General features: G+C 39.4%; 1 protein-coding gene across 4 annotated transcripts in view; it reads right to left on the reverse strand.

Moving 5' to 3' along the window:
* The window catches only part of FREM1 (FRAS1 related extracellular matrix 1), a 151,055-nt gene that overhangs the window by 119,953 nt on the left and 6,654 nt on the right, over positions 1-24,448 (reverse strand). For 2 of the 4 annotated variants that reach the window (XM_087444606.1, XM_087444605.1), the window contains 3 exons: positions 8,740-8,850; positions 6,298-6,804; positions 828-922 (listed from right to left, as the gene is read on the reverse strand). In XM_087444606.1, the coding sequence (XP_087300732.1) occupies positions 828-922; positions 6,298-6,531 (329 nt within the window). In that variant the 5' untranslated portion in view covers positions 6,532-6,804; positions 8,740-8,850. The remainder of the gene's footprint in view (positions 1-827; positions 923-6,297; positions 6,805-8,739; positions 8,851-24,448) is intronic. The other 2 variants (XM_004436789.3, XM_087444607.1) reach the window with 1 other exon arrangement.

Below are 24,448 nucleotides of genomic sequence, written 5' to 3' on the forward strand. Positions count from 1 at the left end.
ACCACTATATACTTTCTGTCTGTATGGATTTGCCTTTCCAGGTATCTCATATAAATAATATCATACAATACATGACCTTTTGGGTCTGGCTTCTTTCACTTAGCATAATGGTTTCAAGGTTCATCCATGTGTAGCATGTAACAGTACTTCATTCATTTTTACGGCTGAATAATATTCCATTGTATGGCTATACCACATTTTGTTTATACATTCATCAGTTGGATTGTTTCCACTTTTTGGCTATTAGGAATAATGCTGCAATAAACACTTGTGTACAAGTTTTTGTGTAAACACAGGTTTTTATTTCTCTTGTGTATACACCTAGGTGTGGAACTGCTAGGTCATATGGCCACTCTATGTTTAACTTTATAATTGATTTTTAAAACATTTTTATTATTTAATATGTTTAAAAACAGAAGATATTGCACTTCTTATATCTAAGCAGCTGATAATCAAAAAGAAGAATTGCACTGAGTTTTGGAATGTATTTTCCTCTTAATTCTCATTAAGCATTTGTAGTTTGTAATTTCCATTTCCCATCATAAGTGGGGGCCTGGATCACCAGAGATACCTGTAAAAGAACTGTACAGGGAAAGAGGATAGGGCTAATCATTTGCCACAGAAAATCCCCCAGGAAGATGATACAAATAAAAATAATTGAAAGTTGACTATAATTCTTGCCTCACCCACTCAGATCTCCAGTTTCTTACTTTCTTCTTTGAAATCCGGTAACTCCAGTCATGATGATACCTAGCCACAGAAAAATCCCTAAGAAGTACACAAAAGGATTACCTGGCAAAGATGAGCAATGCTCCTGTGCTGCTTACCTGTAAAGTCTAAGCTTCACTGTGTCTTCATTGAGAATTGGGCAACCATTGTGAACATACTTTACTTCATTGGGAAGGAAATGGCAGTCAAAGACCTAGTTCACATGAAGAAATGGATAAATATCCGTGAGAAAATTGGTACAAGATTTCATTTTTCCAGCAGCTAAGTACCACCTGGAGAAATTATGGTCGGTTAGTGTTGTGTGTGTGTGTGCATGTGTGTGTGTGTGTGTGTTTTAACCATCACCACCTCTACCCACCCCCATGCTCACTCACCATCCTGCTTATACAGCTGTGTCTTATTTTGAGAATATCGAAATCATGAAAATCCAAGCAGATCAGCAGATATATTAAGGAGTGATTATTTCTCTACATAATTATCTTTTTACAGTCTATAGTGCCTTTAAAATATGGTTCCATTTTTCAAAATGTTATTTACCCACACCCTTCAGGGATTCATAGCAACTGAGTTAGAGAGGTCTACCTGTGTGTATGCATGAAAAGGCCTGCATTACCCCACACATAAGCACACTGAATTAGTTCTGTATATATCTTTTCTCCTCCTTTTATTTCTTTCTTTTCCAAATAGTGTTTTTATGTTCAAAAATGAAGCCACTGACTATGGACACAATTGTGGTTGCTCAGAGCCAAACATGACTCACAGTCATTTCTCATAGACTTGTGAAAGACTGCTTTTATTAGTTGCATAATAGCAGAAATGGTTGATGAGACAAATAGCAATCTAAAGGCAATTTCCTCTACTCAAATAAAATTATAATCAATCATATCACCTCATTCAGAACTATTAAGGAAATTGCTAACTGTTATATTTTGTGAACCCTAGTTTTTAAAAGAGGAATTTTCTCTTCCAACTGCACTATGATCCTCATTCTGCCCAATCTAACTTGGTAGAGTTCTAAGCAATACCCTTGAGGTATTCACACATTGTCACTGTTGAGTTCCTGGTGTTTAGTCTGTACAGCCTCAAATGTTCACAGACAGCATAATTCTCTCTGAGAAGACTCTCTCACTAATACAAATGATCTTCTTTTCCCACAGACATCATTGGTTCCTCTTTTTAATTGACAACAAGGAGGGAGATAAAAGGAAGACCTTCCCATATCATTGACAAATACTCATGGTAATAAAGAGACAATCTGTTTTGTTGAAAGAAACATCTGTTTTATGTTTCGTAATATGCTTTCCTTTTATAAAAGGCGACAACCATAATTGCCCATAAATTTACTAGCTAAAACAAAGGAGAGCTAAATCCTTTTCTAATTACTGTCTAGCTTTGTTTTTTTCCACTTCAACTGCTTTTCAATTACAATTTATAATTAAATTGTCACACATTCCTAACTCATTACTCACTTTAATGACAGTAAACTGGTTCAAACTAGAGATATTTTCTTACCACTGTATTTCCTGCTCAAAAGAGCAAGATCAGTGCTAAACTGGGGTGCTTTTCCACCCAGAAAATTTCTTGCTTTGTGACAGGTGTGAGAAGGGCTGTGTGTGAGGAAGCCTTGTCCTAAAACATGAGGAAAACATCTTGCCATCAACCTTATCTAATTGACTATAGCAAGAGGGTTATCTAAACAGGAGGTACTGGTGCGCACCAAGTGAAATCCCTTTCCAAATACTCGATAGGAAAATGAACCTGTTGGTCCTAAGACAAACTTCAGTAATGAAATGAAAACACTAATTGAACAGATGTTAAACAAAACATTTTCTGTGCAAATCAAATCAAACTGTTCATTACACAGCAGGATGTCATTAATACAGTCGTCTCGCTAGAAATGGGTTCACATAAGCCTTGCTTTCAACTTACTAGTAAGCTCTATTAAAGTATAATGTTTAGGCTTTGTGTGTGTGTGTGTGTGTGTGTGTGTGTGTGTGCTTGGTTATGCTTAATTTCAAAAATTCCATAAGAAAGAAATCCCTGGGGAGGGCTGAATCTGCCTGGATTAAAAAGAAGTGCACTTGCCCCGAAAAGCAGACTTTACTTGGGTATTTCAGTTTTGTTGAAATTATCGTAATAAAAAAATAGGAAGGTCACCTGGCAGTTTGAGAAACAAAGTTTTCCGGAAATAGAGATTTCTTCATGATAAAAATTTCTCATATTTGACAAAAAAGTGATGAAACTCTACATTTTAATGGACTCCTTTTCCACAGAATAAATTTTAGAAGATATAAATCACATATCTTCTTTAGGTGATATAAATCCATTTGAGATGTCAGATTTGCCTCTGGAAATACATACAGTGAACATTCAGGACTCGTTTTTTTTATGAACAGTAGCACTCTAGGGGACCAGTGGAGATATTCAGAGCCCCACTCCCTTCCCTACCAGTCCAGACTTTCCTTACTCAGCCAGGCATGTTGTTGTTTCTGTTCCATATTGTCTTTCTATCTGGATTTTTGCCTTAAAAGCAGAGAAAGAGTTCTAAGAAATACTCTTGAGGTATTCACACACCGTCACTATGGAGTTCATGATGTAGAGCCTGTACCTTGTTACAGCGTTAAACATTTAAAAATTGGATTTTTGCCTTAAAATCAGAGAAAACTTGAGAAGCCAGTGACTTGGAGATCTATTCCAACCCTTGATCTTTGTGATCAAATAAGTTCTTTACCTAGTTTTAGTTACTTAGATTCGTTATTGCTCTCCAGTGCCTCAGAGCGGGCCAAATGGTGAGGACCATGAAACATCACTGAAAATATATAGTAGAGACAACTCCATTACTCTCTGAAAAAGTGCTATATATGTTCAGAAGTCATAGGCTGTTTGGGATGGAGAGAGGCTACCCCTCAGGGGATGGCTTAAGTAATAGCACATCCTCCCCAAATTTCTTTCTAGGGAAGAAGAATCTGGTGAATAACAGGCTTTTGTTTTGCTCAGTGGGGTATGCATGCTTGGGGCCAGAGCTAAATTACAGCTGGACCATAGGTGGCTCCAGTATGCTACCAGGAGGAATTTTTCTTCTCTTCTTCTTCCCCCATAAAATATTCAGCCTCATTTCTAAATAAATGTTGAACAATTTTTTAAAAATGTATTGGTTGTGGGGGCCGACCTGGTGGCATAGCAGTTAAGTGGCGTGCTCCACTTGGGTGGCCTGGGGTTCGCAGGTTCAGATCCTGGGCATGCACTGACGCATCGCTTGTCAAACCATGCTGTGGCGGCGTCCCATATAAAGTAGAGGAAGATGCGCACAGATGTTAGCCCAGGGCCGATCTTCCTCAGCAAAAAGAGGAGGATTGGCAACAGATGTTAGCTCAGGGCTAATCTTCCTCACAAAAAAAAAAAAAAGATAGATAGATAGATAGATAGATAGATAGATAGATAGATAGATAGATAGATTGGAAGGGATACCAAATTATCAGTTCATCAGTCTTTATAAGAGACCCACATATATCTGTACAGCCCTGGGTCCCTGCTTTATCAGGGACCCCAGTCCTCTAGGATTAGGGTCCTATGTTGCTGCTCCCCAAAACCCTAAGGGTTTACTTTTGACCCCAGTCCCTGTAGTTGGCTCTCTGTTGCCTGCAGCTGAGCTTATTCACGTCACCTACTCATCGCATCTGGGCTCCAGGTATGAGCTATCCCAGGTCTCTTCCTTTTCCTTGACTGACAGGTGCCAATCAAACACATTTTCAGAGTGTAAGTTATGTTGGGAGAAAGTGGGAAGATGTTGCAATTACGCAACACTCGAGAATACAATGTCTTAGGACCTGGGGCCATTACTGTATACTAACATCTTTTAGATGCCCATCTTAAGCTCTTTGACTGACAAAAGAAAATCTCATGGGAAACCGGGGGAAGATATTTGGTTACTAGCACATCAGGAATACTCCCAGAGTGAGAGCCCGCCATAGAATTCTGATGTGTTCAGGAATTAGACTATAGCTTTAAGTGTGGTAAATGGAAAGTCCAGAGATTTCAGTTTGAACTAGCATCTATCTAAGTCTCTTTAGTCCGTTTCCACAACATCTAGTACCGCTTTTGAATAACCTCATGGAATATGTTTCTTTAGCCAAAAGGAAAAGAAGATTAATGTTCACAGTTCAACAAATGGGAATGGTGCATTTTTCCAGAAGCAGCAGCAGTTTCCAGTGTTGAATATTCTCAAAATTGTTTGCATTGGGAGGAAAGTTAACCCACAGTAGAAACAAGTAATAAAACCAGAAGCCATTTTCCATTGTGTATGGAAATATACGCCTACTTCAAGTAAATACAATAGATGATGATACAGACTTTAAAACTCAATGATTTAGAGGGTAACTCTTCACCCTACAAAAGGATCGATCATAGGATACCTTTAAATGATAAGGTCTCCAAGGTTTTGATGAAAGGAAAAACGTTTTATGCAGACATTTTTGAAGAACAGTGAATATTTAAGTAAAGTATCTTCACATCCCTTTTCCATGTCTCTCCCCTTACTCAAGAGAATGTCCAAGTAATGTTAACAGACGAAAATGTCTTCATGTTTTACTTTTGCTATTCTGCAGTCATAAATGTGTCCTAAAAATCTTGAAATCCTGATATCTTATCCAAAGGCACACTAACTAGCAATAGGTGAGATAATTTGGGGCAGGAATAATCCCATAAAGACTGACCATATCACACCACACAAGGGACTGCCTACTCCAACCCTTGGAAGGCTGTCCCTGTTTTGTTCTCTCTCTCTTCTCTCTCATAGAGTGGTGAGGTGCCTAAAATGAGAAGTGTGTAGTTCTCTTACATTCTGCCTTCCCCTGAGTAATTACCTACTCTCTAAGATCAAGCAGCTAGTAAGATTTACAAAAGGTCTCTTCAGTAAAAGAGGATAGGGGCCAATCTGGTGGTGTGGTGGTGAAGTTCGCACACTCCACTTTGGCAGCCTGGGGTTCGCGGGTTCAGATCCCGGGTGTGGACCTACGCACTGCTTATCAAGCCATGCTGTGGCAGGCGTCCCACATACAAAATAGAGGAAGATGGGCACAGATGTTAGCTGAGGGCCAATCTTCCTCACCAAAAAAAAAAAAAAAAGGACAAATTAGAAAGACTTGTTGATTTGGTGCTTTATTAATAAAAAACACATACATCTGTATTAGTTTGAACCTGTCTTCCTCCAAAGGTGTTAGCATAAATAAGAGTAAATCCTGTTGACTTCAAGGTTGTAATCCAAAGTCAGCCAAGAACATTCAAAATTGAACCATTACATTGTACACCTGAAACTAATATAATGTTATATGTCAATTATACCTCAATTTAAAAAAACAAACAAACACTGTATAGAAAAACAGTGCAATATTATACCTGCTAACTCCACTATTTCAAATTTAAATGTCTTACAATACTTACCTTCGGTAGCTTGAAGGGAGACCTTTTACACTTGTTTTTTTTCCTCTCTCTTTCCTTCTTTCCCTCTCTCACATTCATACACTCACATTCATACACACTACTAAATAGAATATCTCGAGAGTGACCTACCTGTGGAGTGAGTTTCCCAACTCTCTGGGTTATTGGCTCATTCATCACCACTTCAACTTTGCAAGCATCATTCTCTATGGGAATGGCAAACTTCAGGTCATCTCCAGACAGGAAGGCAGAGCTGCCCTTCATCACCCTGACTCCACGGTTGATGCTGATGAAGGTGGGGCTTGCCCAGCCTTGGAGGACCAGCAGCAGCAGGGCATTCAGCCCACCCCAACTCAGAGAGCTCATGCTGACAAGGGCCAACTCCTTCCGTCCAGCGTCCAGCGGTGAAATCCCTTCAACAAAGGAGGGCTTCTGTGCTTCCTCGGGGGGTGTCAGCTCATAGTCCAAGGGACAGGACAAAGGGTCCCAATAATGTGCCCCAAGATCTTAACATGTCCCTTTCATTTCAAACTCAGACAAGGAGGCCTTTCAGGCAATCCCGGGGCTTTTAATAAAATTCACTGATCGCTCCTGACAACGCCAGCAAGATTAACGTGCCTCCCAAGTGCTTTTTTAATCCTGCAAATGGGAGAAAGGGTTGGAGGAAAAGGAGAGAGAGAAACCAAAAGGTTTGTGTGGCTATTCAAAAGATCCCTACCGACAAAGGAATCTTTCAACCACCCTATAATTTAGCTAAATTAAAAACAAATAAACTAACTTGACCTCCAGGCCCATCTGAAAGGCAGTGCAGCCATTTCATTACCCTGCTAGTAACTCCTGCTTCCAGACTCAGCATGCCCCAATCGGATGTCAGCTGTGTGGTCCAACAGAAGCCAGCCAGCCTCACGGCCCAAGCGCAGCGTTTGGTCCTCTGCGTTCAGAGAAAGTTCTTGATCTCTTTGTTTCTGTTTCCTCATTTGATAAATGAGGACTATACTCTAATTTGTGTAAGAGAGCTGATAGAATTTTTTGCACGCTGTTTCAAAACATGATTAATTCTAAATCAATGCGACCCAAATAAGAAATAGGCTTAATAATTTGTCACATGGGCACAATTCTGACTTTGCTGGGGAATGAAGATACCTAAGAAACACTTGAGTGGAAATTTGAGAAATATATTTTTTTCTAAGTGAACATATGGGTTTTTGTTTATGTGTAACAGGGACTAGGAATCTAGTAACGTAGCTTCAATATATATGGCTAACTACACAGTGGATGTACATGCATATTTACATTATCTACAATACTAATTACATTATAATGTACTGAATTTGCACAAATGGAGTCTTTGTTTCTATTTTAACCACTTAGAATTTTATTATTATTTTTGTGTTCTATAAGAGCAGAAATGATTTTATCCAAAGTAAAATGTACTGAAATATGTCCTTAAGTTAAGATGTGATTAGGTGAACCCATGGTGATTTATTATGCCCTTAGAAGGGCCATACATTTTAATGATTTCTGTCTGTGGATACTGAAATAGACGTTTGTCAGAAGGGTGTGAACAAAAATGCCTCTCTTATCCACATCTAACTCATTAAGGGAAGACTCACTCTCTTATCACTGTTGGAAACCTTTCGCTTTTGAGGTATTGCATGACATATGTCACCTGACACCGGAGAGGGTGTATGATTTACAGAGTGGCCTGCTCTTTTATGGTGTCTGTCCCCAGATAAAACAGTTCACATGCTCCCACTGACCACGTTGCCCACACTCGGGATAAATTAGTTTGGCTTATTTGGTGAAAAATGCAAATCTGGTTGTTAAACTTTCACTACAAAATCAAACCTTGTTTCTGTCAACCTTCAGAAACAGAAAGCAGTTTGAGTCAAAGTGTTTATTTGGGATCAAAGAATTGCAATTCAGGGAGCAGAGATTCAGGTAGAAACTCCAAGAGCATCCCACTAGGGAGTAAAAGGCAGGGGCTTTTAAAGGTAAAGAAGGGAGGTTGTATTACAAAGAATGTTAATTGGAGTTGGAGGCAGAAGCTAGTCTTGGCTAAACATTGATTGACTATTGATTCTGTCTTCAGGAATTTCACAATCCTCGGTCTTTGTGATCAGGATGTCCATTCTCCTGCTGACTTCTCAAACAATTGCTTGTAAAACAATTGCCTCTTTGGCCCAGTTCGAAGGTTTGGCCCAGCCCAAGGTTCAAGACAGCAAAGCAGTTTCTCTGGAAAGGCAGCTCCGACTGCATTTAAAATTGCTCCACTATAGTCAATTTTGACATTTCCAGGACTTTACACTCTCACATATTCCTCTTATCTCACTTCTCCTTTGCTGCTTCTTCCTAGACCCCCTGACTTTTTAATGTTGGGGAACCTAGGGCCCAGTCCTTGGACCTGTTTTTTTTCTACCCTCACTCCCTAGTGATCTCATTCCTTGGCTTTAAACACAGCTTATATGTAATGAGTCCCAAATGTATATCTCTAACCTCCTCCCTTAACTCTAGATCGTAAATGCAACTGTCTATTTGACGTCTCTACGTGGATACGTAACAGGCATCTCGTACTTTGTGTAGCCAAAATTGAGCTCTTGGTCTTTCCTCCCTCAGTCTTCCATATCTCAGTTAATGGCAACTCCAACTTTTCAGTTGTTCTCTTCTTTGTCTCACCTTCTACATCTAGATAAACAACAAAAAAAATCCTTTGTTCGTTGTGGCAGACAGACCTTAGGGTGACCTCCAATAATTCCAGCCTCCTAGTATCCAGAAGTTCCCTCCCCTTGAGTGACAGCAGAACTTGTGACACTTTCAACCAACAGACTAAGGCAAAGGTGATGGATGTCATTCCCATGATTACATTACATTATATAGATAACAGACTCTCTTAGCAGACTGGAGCTAGAGGCTCTCCTGAAGAACTTGAAGAAGCAAGCCTCCATGAGTTCTACTGTCACAAGGAAAAGAATTCTGCCAACAACTTGAATGAGCTTGGGAGAAGATTTTTCCTAAATCAAGCCTCCAGATAAGAATGGACCCCAGTCAACACCTTGATTGCAGTCTGAAGACAATCTCAAGCAGAGAACCTAGGAAAGCCATGTCTGGACCCCTGACCAGTGAAAACTGTGAGATAATAGATTTGTGTTGTTTTAAGGCACTAAGTTTGTAGTAAATTTGTTTACACAGTAATATAAATTTAATGCTCTCTTCCTTTAAAACATATCCAGAATCCAACTACTACTCACTACTTCCATTGTTATCACTCTGGGCCAAGCCGCCACCAACCCTGCAGAATGACAGCAATAGCATCCTATTTGATCACCCTGCTTCTCCTCTTGCCTCCCCTATAGGCATTTCTCAGCATGGCAGCTGAGGTTCCTATTAATTGTTACTTATATCATGTCACTTCTGTGCCCAAAACCACCAATCGCTTCTCATCTTAAACGCTGAAGCCCTGATGATGGCCTATATGTAATCTGTTTCCCCTTCCCTCTCTCATCTCATCTCCTGTTTGTCTTCCCTTTGCTCACTCTGTTCCAACTATACTAGCATCTTTGCTTTGCCTCAAACAAATCAAGATCAATCTTCCCCTTCTCACCCCCATCCCGAACCTTCCCACCTGCTGTTCCCTCTGGCACAGACATTCGTCCACCAGATATCCCTCTTTCCACCTCACCCCTGTCAAGTTATCCATTAAATGTCACATTTGCAGTGTGTCCACCCTAACTACCCCATTCAGATTATAATACTTTCATCCCCAGCATCCTTTTCTGCTTTGTCTTTAACCTTAGCACTTATAACCGTGTAGTATAATACATTTGCTTATTTACGTAGTTCATTACCATCTCCCTCATAAAAGTGAGAATTTTAATCTTTTTTATTCATAGATTTATCTTTATGATTCCCTCCACCCTGTTGCCCGGATTGAGGATATTGCCTTGCACATAAGGATCATGGCCACGCCATAGGCTGACAGAGCTCTGAGTTCGAAGGAAACCAGGTCTCTGGGCCATATGCAAAGCAGAGTCACCGTACCAGCCCATTCTGCCAGAATGTTACATGGCAGAGAAAGTAAACTTTCTTGTTTAACCCACTGTTTCGGGGGGTTATTTTGCTACTCATGACTGAACTTTATACCTTTAACAATCACCTTATTCTTCAAGTTTTTCTATTAATTTAGTCACTAATCAGCTAAATATTGTAACTTCTTACCTAACAGCATATGGGGCCATAGCTCATTCTCTAATTAGATCATGATAAGTCCTTAATTAGGAGATAAGGGCAAAGACCAAGATCCTAATGTTCATCTACCAGGAAGAGACAAGAGAGAAAGAAAAGTAAATCTATTTCTGTGGCTCTCTGTGCCACAATGGTGTGAAAAAAAGAGTAGATTGAATTCTGAAGATCTGGATTGATTCTTATGAATATCAGTTTCCTCCCTCAAAAATGGGGCCATCCATCCTCCCTCTTCCAGTTTCCCTGTAAGAAGAAATGAAATAATCCATATGGAAATATTTTCTTCATTATAAAGCCCCATACAAATATAACATTATTATTACAAAATATTTCAAAGGAATCAGAGACTAAAGCTTGTCTTGAGAAAAATAGAATAGCAAGGCTGGTGCCTTGGTGAAGGCAGCAGAATTAGGTTCAGTAAAAGCCAAATCATGTATGTTTTATTTACATTCTAATTTGATCTTTTTCTTCCTCATTGTCTTAAGACAGGATGTAGTAGTAAAAACTGAGTTCTAATATTTCAGAAACAACCTGAAGCAACACAACTAGGAGGAAAAGAAGAGTGTAAGCAGAACGATTTCCAAATTCAAAATCAAACAAAACCTATCCTTCCATCAACTGGGCCTGGATGAAGTTTATAAAATTAGGCTCAATAAAGATCAAAAGAGTATGCTATATTTATGTTTTATTTACATTCTAATTTTGCTCTTGTATTTTTCTCTTGGTATTGGGAAACACCAAGTATGTGGACATTCCATGGAAAATATTGCTTTGATTTTTTGCTTGAAGAAGGTGGCACGGGAAGGGAAAGAGAAAAGGACTCGGATGAACAGACAGAGAGTGAAAGGGTAAACAAACAAACAAATAAACAAAACACAGAACAACAGCAAAGGAAATCAGGACTCTAAATTAAAGAAGATTTCACAGACAATGGTGGGTCTTGTATCTCCCCCCAAACTAAAATGGTGGTAACTGTCTTGTCGCTGATACAAGATTATGATGTCCAGAGACAGCCAAAATTTACTTGACAATACTAATGGGAAGCCTAGCACATCTTGAGAACTCCATTTTCTTGGTGCCAGCTTAGGGCCAAGTCAGATCTTCAGAATCCATCTGTCCACAGCTTCCTCTGATTGCTGATATGGGCACCCGCGGGGTCAGCAGAATCAGTGGGGGCATTTGACAGTGGAAGTAGAAAGGGCACTTGGCTTGATTCCTCAAGGGAGCTTGTAAACTGGCCTTTAGCCACATCAGACTTAATTTGATTCTGCAACAGAAACAAATCCTGTCTCTGCTTGCTTGAGTGATTCAGCTGCTTCCAGCATTTCAAAATCCTCCTGTCACGGCTGCAAATCAGTTCTGCTCTTACAGACCGTTTTCCCACCATTGCCTTTTTTCTTCACGTGGAAATCATGTATTCTAAGTATATCTGCACAAGCCAATAAAAATGGGTGAAAAGTTGTTCTGAAAAGTGGAAAAGCACTCTGCTTTGAGTTCTTCCTTATACAAATTCAAAAAAGGTTTCTTCAACCAAACTTTCTTTCTTGGTAATTTTCCTTAACAGAAGAAAATAATTTAGTAACATTTTATCTGGGGGAGGGGAAATGTGAGCTAGTATTTATCTTGTGATTACACATTTGGTTTAACCGTAGGAGAATGTATTTTTCATGTTGATATAAACATGATACTCCTCTCACTTATCTGAGATAATCTGTGCACAACGAGAAAAAAATGGATCCCAGCTGTACTCCTAGGCTTTCTCTGTAATGGAAACTCTCGATGGTCAAGGGTAATGACGTGCCTGATGAGAATCATATTTACTATCGTTTCTCTTTGGAATTTTGCAATCCTAGCTACACAACACAGGGAAAGTGCCTTCCTCCCCCTGTGCCCAGCACAGATATCAAGATATTGATGATCAATCATAGCTTTTGTTTGCTTGCTTTGCTGTTTGCAGAACTCCTATGTGGCCTGCAAGCTCTTCTTTCAGTGTTCCACGTAGTTATTATTAATCAACTGAAGATGGTGTAGACAATGGAACCTTTCGTCTTCCCTGTGCCTGAGGCTCCTAGCTCCTGACTCGCAGCTTTAGATCTCACAAGCACCCTAAAGTCTTTAAGAAAGAAAATAAACTAATAGAGAAGTGGCGTTTTAAGCAAAAAATAGCCAACTCAGGATGGACCCATTTCCACCCACCCAAACAAGGATTTTGATGTCCTTTGCTAGAATGGTGAAGAATGCCAGTGAGGGCCGGCCCCGTGGCTTAGCGGTTAAGTGCACGCACTCTGCTGCTGGCAGCCCGGGGTTCGGATCCTGGGCACGCACCACTCCTCCAGCCATGCTGGGGCCGCGTCCCACATACAGCAACTGGAAGGATGTGCAGCTATGACATACAACTATCTACCAGAGCTTTGGGGGGGGGGGGGGAAATAAATAAATAAAATCTTTAAAAAAAAAAAAAAAAAGAATGCCAGTGAGATTGTCTGACTTTTACTCCACATTAAAATCTTTAAAATGCCAGTCAAACTGAACTTTTGAAGCCATCATAAAAATTTTTCTGATGGATTTTTTACATCCTCATAATTTTCACCCAAACGAATTTCCAAAGTTATTCATATAAATCCAGTGTAAACGTTTCAATCATAAATTTGTAACTGAATACCATTATCCATAGGACGACTGGATTGAATTCCAATCATATGTAACGTAAATTGATTCACCGAGGAGCAATGAATAGGAAATCAGGAGAACTGTATCCACAGGGAAAAACTAGCTGTCTAAACTCAGAGAAAATGGTTCTCTTTTTTGTGTTTTAGTTGAGGAAATTAGACTTAGATAGACTTTACCAAGGACTTCAGATCCACTGCCTCCTCTGACCTCACCACGTGCCTGAGAGAGAGAGAGAAGTCTAATCGCTCCTCATTACAGGCAGCGAGATGTCAACATTCTGAGACTTGCCCAAGGTCATAGCGGGAACCTGCAGGGCCTGGGAGAAGGAGGCCTCTGGCGTCCTGGTGAAGTGCTCTTCCCTGCTGTATCCTGACAACCTGCTTCCATTCCCTCCAGTTGAGAATGCCCGAGCCATACTACAAAAGCAGCACTGGGAGACACGGCCATAAACCAGGTTCTTCTCTTTCAAGATGCTTGTAACCTCTTATGAATCTTTAATTGTTCAATGACCCCACAAGGGTGGAAAATCCTTGGCGATCTTGCCCAACACAGGATTTCCAGAGTGACTTCTCTCAGACAGGGAGAATAGAATTGTGGAGAAGAAAAAAATCACTTGTGACTTCTAAGATTATTTTTCTTTAACAAACAATTTTTAGTATCTTCCTTTTCTCAATTTTTCATTAGTAGTACTTTTTACTTACTATACACAAGCATTGGGCTATATTCTTTATATGCATGTCTTCATTTACTTCTCACAACAAACATATAAAGCAGTTTTGAATTATTCTGATTTTATAGATAAACAGTGAGCTAAGGAAGTGACATAATAATCATAATAAAAACTAACATTTATTAAGTGTTTACTATGGGCTAGGCATTGTTTAAAGTACTTTACATATATTATCTTCTTTAATTCCTACAGTGGTTTTAAGAGGTAGATAGTAATTTTACTTTGGAAAATGAGGCACAAAGAGATTAAGTGACTTTCCCAGGGTCATCAGTTTGATTCCAGAGTCTGTGTCCTTGTGATTGTAACCTGGTTTGCACTTAACCACTCTGTTATACTGCTTCCCATTATAACAAAATCTTGTACTCTGCAATTGCTTCACTACCCCTGGGGTGTGTTTGCACACGCAGTGTGCAAACTCTTAACAACTTCCTTTATGGTTCCAGACAGCAACTGATGACTGTTGCAGGAGTTAAAGTTTCACTGGAGACCATATTCTTCCAAGGAAATAGCTGTTACTTTAAGAGCATAGAATTAACGCAGATACCCTGTCTACCAGCATCTTAACATCCCAACTCCTTACACCACAAGCACAGTTTAAAGGCCTCGAGGCAAACAGACCACTTCAATATTCGAGTCTATTAAATCAATAAAATGTGTGTTGATTTTGTTTATAACATTCTGCTTCCCCCACTCGGCAATTTTTTCTAAAATGTAATCTACATCATAGAACGTATGGTTTAGGAGAAATTTTAGAAATCAACTAGTCCATATCCTTCATTTTATTTATCAATTGATTTGTTTTTTCTAACTTCCTTTTATGTGTATAAAAGAAATGTATGCTCATTAAAAGATAAAAATACAAAAACATAAAGAAAAGGTAAAAATACACTTTCCCAATACCCAAAGAAATCACCCTTAGGCTTTCCTACGTACGCGTACATATATACAGTTTTTAAACTTAATTAGAACCATACTACAAAAAGAGTTGTGTGCCATTCTTTTCAGCTAACACAACCTTCTATTCTAAGCATTTTCCATGTTGTTAAACGTTCCTTGTGATCTTCATTTTCATCTGTGCACTCTGTCTACTACATGGATATACTATGATCTCGATAGTCATTCTGTTTTTACATTGAGTAGTTACTATGTCAATAGATTGTGATGAAAAATCCTTAATTATAAATTAGTTTATTTTTCTAGTTCTTTCCTCTTGATAGTTTTCTGGAAGTGGAGGGTAGAAACTTATTGTGAGGCTCTTAATATGCATGCTTTCTGGAAAAATGCTACTAACTTACACCTTTACCAGCCTTGTTCACTGCTGACACTCAGTATCATCCCCTTTAATCTTTACTCACTTCCCAAGTGAAATGTTGTGCCCTGTCACTATTTTAATTTGCATTCCTTTGTTTACTGGAGATTTAGCTTTTTATTTATTTATTTTTAATGTCCATTAACCATTTGTATTTTCTCTTCTAGCAGCCCCTTCATTTTACAGAAGAAAGGAAGTCCCATGTCAGTAAAGTGACTTTAGTAATGTTGAAATAACGTTCTAGGCCCAAGATGGAGCCGCTCCTGCCCAGGACGCCACGTCAGCAAAGCAAAACTTAGATAACTTTCCTGTCCCTGTAAATACTCCGCTTGACCAGAAATGCAGTATATTCAGTCAGCCAATCCCCAAACGCCAAGCCAATTCTGGGCCTTCTTGCTCCAGACAAGGTTGACTATGTGGCCCCAGCCATCAGATATTTTCTATTTGTCTCTTCCTTGTTCTTTATTCTTTTTCCTGTAAAAGCTTCTTGCCTTCTGCCCCATTTTGTAGTTCTCCAAAAGGAGATTGTCCACTTCATGAAGTGTTAAATAAAGTTTACTTGTTTCACCTAAATTGTCTTCTTTAATCATTTTTTTAACACGAAGATCACATAGTTATCTGGAAATCAAGCCTGGATTGGGACCTTACTTCTCCTGTCATCCAGACCAGTGCGATGACCACCATCCCAGGCAGCTGACTTAAATCATAGATGCTTAGTCCAGAAATATCCCTTTCAGTACTTCTTTCCCAGATCTCAGGAAGCACTGACAGACTCACAGAACTATGGAGAGAAAGCCCTCCCTCAGGCTATGCTGCCAAGACCAAGGATGCAACGATGGATCTTTGACTACCACACAAACTCGTTAGGAGGTTTCCTTTCTTAGATTTTTCAACAGTTCAGTGTCTCTCCTGCTGATAAAGGCCACATTTTGCAAATTGTGCTTGTTAAAATGTGCATATTGGAGATGTTCAAAGTTTTCCAAAAAGTCTTCTATATCCAAATACATTTGAAGCATAGAATGCAAAAATCTCCTTTTAAATATTCACAATGTAATATAAGCATATTAAAGGCTCTAAGAAGTCCTGCAGAAAGGAAACTTTCAAGCCCAAAGTTTGAAAACTTATAAAAAACCTTTTTTTTCCATTAAAAAAACAGTTTCTTTGAGAAATCATTCAAGAGACACCAGGTTAGGGAATTCAAATGATTGAAATATAGGATGGACACATGGTATCTATAAAATTTCTGGTCATACTTGATAAACCCATACTTAATGAAGCTATACCAGAAATCCAGACTCCAGGCTACTCTTTGGAAACCAGATATCTGGCCTTTCTCTACAGATATCTTCTACTAAAACTACCTTCAAAGGTAGAGAAAACTGATTACAGAGGGAGAAGTTTCCATTACAGTTCTGTTTTTAATGACTATTAACACATCTTAAACTATCAAAGGCATTTCCTTGAAGATTAGGAAGTCACCATAATTTACTTTCATTTTGCTTTTAGCCAGAAGGTTGTGTCATATAAATTTTCACAACAGCTTGCTTTAATTGAATAACTTAAACAGGATGAAAAACACTCACTCACATTCACTATGGTTGACTATACCCGTTCTTCACCTGGGACTAACCATGGGTATGTACACAACTCACACCTAGGACCTTCCCAACCAGAGTCACCCTGATTGAAACTGGCTTTCCTCTTCTTGAGTGAATTCTGGATCTTTAAATTCACAACGAAACACCAAATTGTCGAAAAGTGAGATCCTGTTTAAATTTACATTAACTCATGCTCAGGAGTTCATCTTCCGAGAACAATCTCATTTTTTGAAGACATCCTGGTTCTCTGTTTGGATATGACAAATTCATTTGTTCATTCATTGTACAAGTGATTGTTGAGTACCCACTTTGTGACAAGGGCTGTACTAAGTGCTAGGATTAGAAAGACAAAAAAAAATTCCTGCTCTTAGAGAGTTTATAGTCTAATGCAGAAAGACAAAATATAAAGTAACAATTCAAAAAGAGTGGTAAGTGCTATAATGGTGGAATGCATTGTGTGTTATAGGAATAAATAGGAGGGCAGCATTTGACTCAGATTTGGTTTAGGGGAGGCCTCCTTGAAGGGAAGAGAGTTAAATTTGAAAGAACAAATAGCATTTAGAAAGGTGAAAATGATACGTTCAAAGATGGAGAGAAATAATGTGGCATAGTCAAAGAATCAACAGGTAGATGTTACATCAGAAGCAGAATTTTTCTGTGAAACAGTAGAAGGCATTGGATACATAAAAGTTAACTAAAATATAACCTCTATCTTTGAGAGATTGAGATCTTGTGGGAGAGACTTTTATAATCAAGTACTTTACAGTACAAAATGGTATTGCTATGATAGCATATGAGCAAAATGCTCTAATGAGTTCATCAAACTCAGTAGTATACACTTAAAGAACTTCTACTATTCAGGACGAAATATTTCATTGTGAAAAGGATTGCTCAAACATTCAGAAAACTACCCAGCATTGCTCCTTAAGCTGTACTATGATAACTTGACCTTTTTACTTGCATGCTAATGATAAAATGATTTACTTGCTAATGATAAAATTCAAACTCATAGACGTCTGGTGCAGAAGAGAGACCAACTATCACAAATATTCTTGCTAAAAGATCTGCTGTAATAAAAATGCTTTTGATGACTTTAGAAACTTGGTGATAAATGACAAAAGGTGCAATGTTGTTCGAGTCCAAGTCACAGTATATCAAAAATCACAGAATTCTAGAGTTGGAAGGAGCATCTCCTCCATTTTTACATATCATCATCATCATCATCATATTTTATGTACTTACTTTGCTTCTAGCACTGTTTTAACTCATTTAATCTTCACAATGGCCTATGGAGTAGATTCTATTCTAAAAATTCTGATTCTAAGTAAAGAGATAAGTAATTTGTCCGAGGCAAATGCTAATAAATGGTGGAGCTGGAATTCCAACCCCAGCAGACACACCTGAGAGCCCAGGTTCCTGAACCGTGCTCTACTCTCCAGCACACAGTGGTCAAGATGAGGACATAGGGGTCCAAAGAGGCTAAGTGATTTGCCAAAGCCTAAATAGCTGGTTGGGCCTGCTGCTTTATTCATTAACACAAGCAGAGTGTGGAAAGTAAACCACAGTATCCTGTACTGAGATGCAGTAAAGAAAAACACTGCAATTCTTAAAACCAACAAATAATTATACTTAACAGAACTCTAATGAGAGTTCTCTCCCTGCTGACGACCTTAGCACAATTTTGACACTCAGCTGTGACTTATGCACCACTTTTCTTTTTTTTTACAAATAACTTTGCAGATAGTTTTCTGATACAACAATACTTAAAAAAAAGAGAGAAGAAGGAGAGAGGGCTTAATGCTCTCATGTACGGTTGGAGCTGAAGTGAAAGAAAATGCAGTAGTGATAAGCACCAAAGTCAGACTGTAAATCAGATCCACCAGACTGTGTGCCTCTCCTGGTCCCACCATTTCCTTGAACAAGGTCCTTAGTCTCCCCTGGGCTCTGTTTCCTCATCTGTACAATAATTGATACCTTTTGGGGTCATTAAAATAGTTAATGTGATAACGTATGTAAATGTATTATGGCTCAATCCAAGTCCCCAGCATGCACACACACAGCAAGGCTCAACCAAAGTCAGTGCCCCTCCTTCTCCTTTCTACCCCAGGCCAATCAAAGAAAGTTTTTTCTAAAACATATTGAAAAAATTACCACTGTAATGGTGATACATGTCATTAAACATCTGTCAAAACCCATAGAATGTACAACACCAAGAGTGAACCCTAACGTGAACTATGGGTTTTGGATAATCACAATTGGCTCAGCAGTTATAACAAATATACCAACCTAATACAAGATGTTAATTACTAGGGAAACCGGAGGGGAGGGGGTGTATGTGAGAACTCTCTGTACTTTCTGTTCAATTTTTCTATCAACCTAAATCTGCTCAAAAACCAAAGTTTATTAATTTAAAAAAAGTTATTAGGGGGCCTGGCTGGTGGTGCAAGTGGTTGGGTGCGCGCGCTCTGCTGTGGCAGCCCAGGGTTCGCTGGTTCTGATCCCGGCCATGCACCAATGCACTGCTTGGCAAGCCATGCTGTGGCGGCATCCCATATAAAGTAGAGGAAGATGGGCACGGATGTTAGCCCAGGGCCAGTCTTCCTCAGCAAAAAAAGAGGAGAATTGGCAGATGTTAGCACAGGGCTGATCTCCTCACCAAAAAACAAAAAAGTTATTAGTTGAGCCATCTTTTGACACACTCCATGACTTAGGTTGAGTTGACTCTTCAGTAACACTCAGACAGAGCTAGAAAATTTTCTATAGAGCAGTGCAGGGCCATCAGCAACAAAAAAGAAACAAGGCAAACCACAGCAACTTCTTGCTGATCACAAGAACAGGCAACAGGGGACTAAGCGTGATTTTAGCCAGGCTGTATAGCTCTGTCGTTTCTGAGGATCTGCATATCCCCAGCTGCGCAAGTGCCACTCAAGTGCCATCAGGTCTCACTGGCCCACAGGACATTCTCCCACATTGAGGTCCCACATGTGAATTCACACCCAGCACCATGCACAAGTCCCTCGTGCCTTTGTGGCCCACTGAGCTTAATTGCATTAAGAAGAGCAAAACTGGATCTGTTTACTTTGGCAGAATTTGGAGTGGGCTACGGAGATGAGAGCATGGGAGGGTGCTCTCTGGCAGTGGGATTAAAAATGCTTCAAGTACTGGTTCAAAAACAAAATCTCCATAAATATCACAGGCTGCAAATAAAGTATCCGAAGTCTGATTAGATGACTTACTGTTGAATAAATCTGTGCAGGAGAATACAGCAATGTATAAGAATGGCATCGTATAACAATTGTAAACACCAATAAGTCAGGGAAATGTTTTAAAAGAGAGAAAAATATGGAGCACACAAGTGGTCTTGGCTAAAATACTTTCGTAGTCTCCAAAACACAAATAGTCAAAAAGTTGGTTTGCAAAATTGTTTGTCTAGAAGTAAGAACATATTTACCATAGGCACAGTACCCAGACTAGCTGACAAATGCAGTTCAAACTGTGACATACCTGGACACTGCATAAACTCATCATGGTGGAAGATATTTCTGTGGAAAACCACACTCACATATCTGTCCTGTGAAGTGTTGGCCAAAGGTTGTAGAGATTCCTTTACTCGTTTTCACTCAGTTCAGCACATCAAATTCCAGGGCACCGTGTGTGTTGTGACCATGCTCCAGGGGTGCCAGGGGTGCTGTTTTCACAGACCACAAAGTAGACAGTGCCTCCCGGAGTCATGCAACGTGGTGGTTGACCCCGATATTTCCCACAGCCTGAGGAAAAGTACTGGCTACAAAAGAGAGTTCACTCTCATGGCTTTAGCCCTACTCCACTGCCTTGGAAGGAAGCAAACAGTCCTCGTGGGGGCTAATGATGGTCTGCATTATTGATGACAATGCGAAACACACCGAGGTGAAGGAGTTTTCTCTAATGTCACCCCTAAACTCGCAGGTCCCATCTCTGGCTTCATATCACGATCACTCAAGCCCCTCTCCCAGAGTTTCTGATTTAATTTGTCTGGGTGGGACCTATACATCTGAATTCAAAAGCTTTCTAGGTGATTTTAGTGAGCAGCCAGGATTGAGAATCACTGCTGTAAACAACTGCACTTTATTTCCTTCTCCTTTAAGCATAAGAAGAAGTAAAAGGAGCTTTAGTGTCCCAAGACTGAAGTTAGGTTCTTTGGCATGTCAGGAAACCAGCAGGGTAGCGTGAGGTGGTGGGCTAGGGCTGGGGATGCTGCCTATAAGACTAGCATCAGAAAGAGGCTAGAAGCAAGATCCAGTTTGGAGGTGATTGGGGGAGGGATGGGGAAGAAATACGATGGCCCCAGACAGAGAGGAAAGGAAGGAACCTTTCCTGACAGCCTAGCTGGGAGAGCCATTCCTAGGAAGCCAGTCACACGTGTGAGATGTACAGACACAAGGCAGCGGCTTCCTGTATTAGCAAAACTGTTAGGAAGCAAACAAAGTCTAAAACAAAAGAAATTAACATAAAGTTTAACTAGTAAAATTTTGTGGTACCATCAGTTTTTATTGCATTCTAACTTTTCCCTTGCTGTGAATCTTTAAAGACAATGTTAAATACATATATTGTAGCAATCAATTTTATTATTTACAAGGCTAATATATTTCCATGCTTTTTTTTTTCATAGTTTGATATAGATGTAATAGAAATGGTTGTTTGGATTTAGGCAGGAAGTAATAGATCTCCCTAAAATCGTTACTTGCAAAGAAATTATTGATCAGATTAGAAGGAGATGTGAGGCTATCTGCTTAATCTGCTGCAGAGCAGAACCATTCAAACCTCCTGGTCTGTAAATTAATAATTAGACTCCAAAGTCTAATTCCCCTTTGTGTTCCTAATGTACCAATTACTTCTTGTCAATTCTTCAATGAAACAGTGGCTATTATCTCAATCTCTTACAACACTTCTTAACATGGTCGTGAACCTCCATCTTCTCCATTGGAACCCATCTCACTATCTCCAGCCTTCTGCTTGGGATAAACAATTTTCTACTCAATAACGAAAAACAAAGATCAACGTTTTGCAGGAAAAAAAGTGTCAATTCCTTTTTTAAATAAAACTATTTATTTCTTTTTATATAAAGAGAAAGCCAGATAATAATGCACGACATTTATGTTGTACTCTTTAGCTCACATATCCTTTGTAGACAGACCTCAGTTAAGCCTTTGAACTAAGGATGAGCACTTTGACTAAACTGTTCACTTTTTGAACACATTAGTGTTTAGAAAGAACCTTAGCCTACGATATAAGTACGTTACTTTAACTTTCTCAGCCCTGCTTTTATCATCGGTACAGTGGGGATTCATAATATTGACTTCACAAGATTGTTGTAAAGATAGCTTTTGTTGCTGTCGTTTTTAATTAATAGAGAAATTCAGCTGCCCTCACATCATGGGCACGTGTGCTCCTTACCATGTTATTTTCTTTAAGTCTTAAGTCATAGTCTTAAAAAGTCTGAAATGTCTAGGTCTTAAAAGTCTGAAGTCTTAAGTCTTGGGTCTTACAGTCCTAATTTCAGATCTCTCTGGCCACAGAGCTAAAGATTCAGACGTGGTACATGTAAGCACTGGGCTGCCCGTGACAGCAAGCCTGCTGTGCCTGTGATTTCTGACCGTGTCTTCGTGTCTGCCTTAGCTCACACGGTTGTCCTCACTTGCCGTTCGTAATGTAGGCAAACACTACAGTGGGGAAGGGATATACGAGGACCCCAGAGTCCTCCTACCAATGAATCCTGTAGCCTGTGATTTTCACGGACTACAAGGGGCCTAGCACCAAAGTAACTTACAAAACTACAGACCAAGAAATGTCTCTTTATTGGGGAGCAAATAAAAACCAATAAAGCAATTCAGCAACAATCAGTGGGTGAGGCCACGTAGCATCTGTAATGCAAAATGCTACACATGGCACACTGCTACCTTCTAACCCGAATAGTCAAATCAGCACCACACAGGATTTATGGCCAAATGAGAGAAATAAAATGGTTTCCATCTGGGATTTTTAAAAGTGTAAAGCTAGTCCTGCCTGAAGAAGTTTCCCTGTCACCTCATCCTGAAGCCACACTCTAAATCCAGAGTGTATCATAAACTGATTTTTAAATGTGGATTTATGAAGCTACAGGTTTTATTCTATTTCCTTTTGCTGTAGTAATGTCTTCAGAATTTGGGAGATCAGCTAACTAACACCAAGCAGAGCTCTTGACATGGTGGTAAGGTGTTATGGGCTGGTGTTGGGGGTTATCTGTTTCCCCAAAATTCATATGTTGAAGTTCTAACCCCCTATATCTCAGAATGTGACTGTATTTAAAGGTAGAGTCTTTAAAAAGGTGAGGTCATTAGGGCTGGCCTTAATCCAATATGATTGACGTCCTTATAAAAAGAGGAAATTAGGACAGACAGGTACAGAGAGAAGACTATGCGCAGACACATGGAGAAGATAACCATCTACAAGCCAAGGAGACAGGCCTCAGAAGGAATCAACCCTACTGACCCCTTGATCTTGGACTTCTAGCCTCTAGAATTGTGAGAAATTAAATTTCTGTTGTTTAAGCCACCCAGTCTGTGGTACTTTGTTACAGCAACCCTAGCAAATTAACTCACATGGTAAATGAGATATGAAGAGGATATAAAAATCCATGTTAAATTCTTTGGGTAGCTATTTAATATAGTCTAATGGCCAGTCAATTCCTGCTGAATTTTTCCTACTGAAAAATCACTCTCAGGTATTGACCTTTTAATCACCAATCAGTACCTCCAGCAGCAGCTATTTTTCTGTTGTTCCAAGAATTCTAAGGGCTTAAGGCACCAACTATTTTCCAATATTTGAGCAAAATCATTTTGATAAAATGCCGTGGCATTTCATTCAGATCTATTGTGTGAAAGTCAGTGGATCTTAGTAGCAGAGGTCAAAGCCAGTGAGGAGACCAAAGTTACTGAGCCATGACATGTGGTTAGCAGAAGTCTGATTTTCTTAAGACTAAGAAAATATTAAAAGAAAAGATGAAGAAAGTAAGGGGAATAAAAGGAGAGAAAAGGTCCTTGTGTTTGTAATTTGAAATGAACTGCTGACGCCCTGATTGCTGTGGCACAGTGGGTCATTATACCACGACCACTTCCTGTAGGCTCAATGACATGACTTCATGTTAAAAGGGGGTATTTTATATTTTAGAATTGAGTTTGAGATATTTGTCCCATACCTGATAGAAATCAGTTCTTCAGGTGCATTTGCCTTTTGATCCCCATCCTTGTTTGCTTTTTGTTTTTATTATCACTTGGATAAATTGACTTAAATCAGCAGTCCGGCTGCCCTCCCTATGGGAGAAGCCAAGCCTGAATCAGGAAAGCTGCTGTACCAGTGAGACTTGGGGACACACTGACTTTAGATCTGGATGCTGATTCTGTGCTTACTGGTGATGTCATCTTAGTCAGATTAAGTTCTCTAAGTCTCAGTTTTCTCACCGGAAAAGAGGGGTTAAATTACCAACCCGTAGTTGTGTTGTGAGAATCAAATGAAGAAATATGTGTCAGCATCTAGCACATAGTGGGTGTTCAATAAATGTTAGTGTTTTTACTACTACTACTACTCATCAAACATTTTCTTTTTCCCTTCCCCATCATATGCCTCATCTTGACCAATTATCCCATGTCCTTGAAAAGTGGTCTCTACCTAATCCCCACAACCTGTGTATTCCCTAAAAGGACAACTTGATTTTGACTGCCA

Source organism: Ceratotherium simum, chromosome 20 (assembly GCF_057802395.1).
Source record: "Ceratotherium simum simum isolate JZ-2026a chromosome 20, ASM5780239v1, whole genome shotgun sequence".
Taxonomy (NCBI): Eukaryota; Metazoa; Chordata; class Mammalia; order Perissodactyla; family Rhinocerotidae; genus Ceratotherium; species Ceratotherium simum.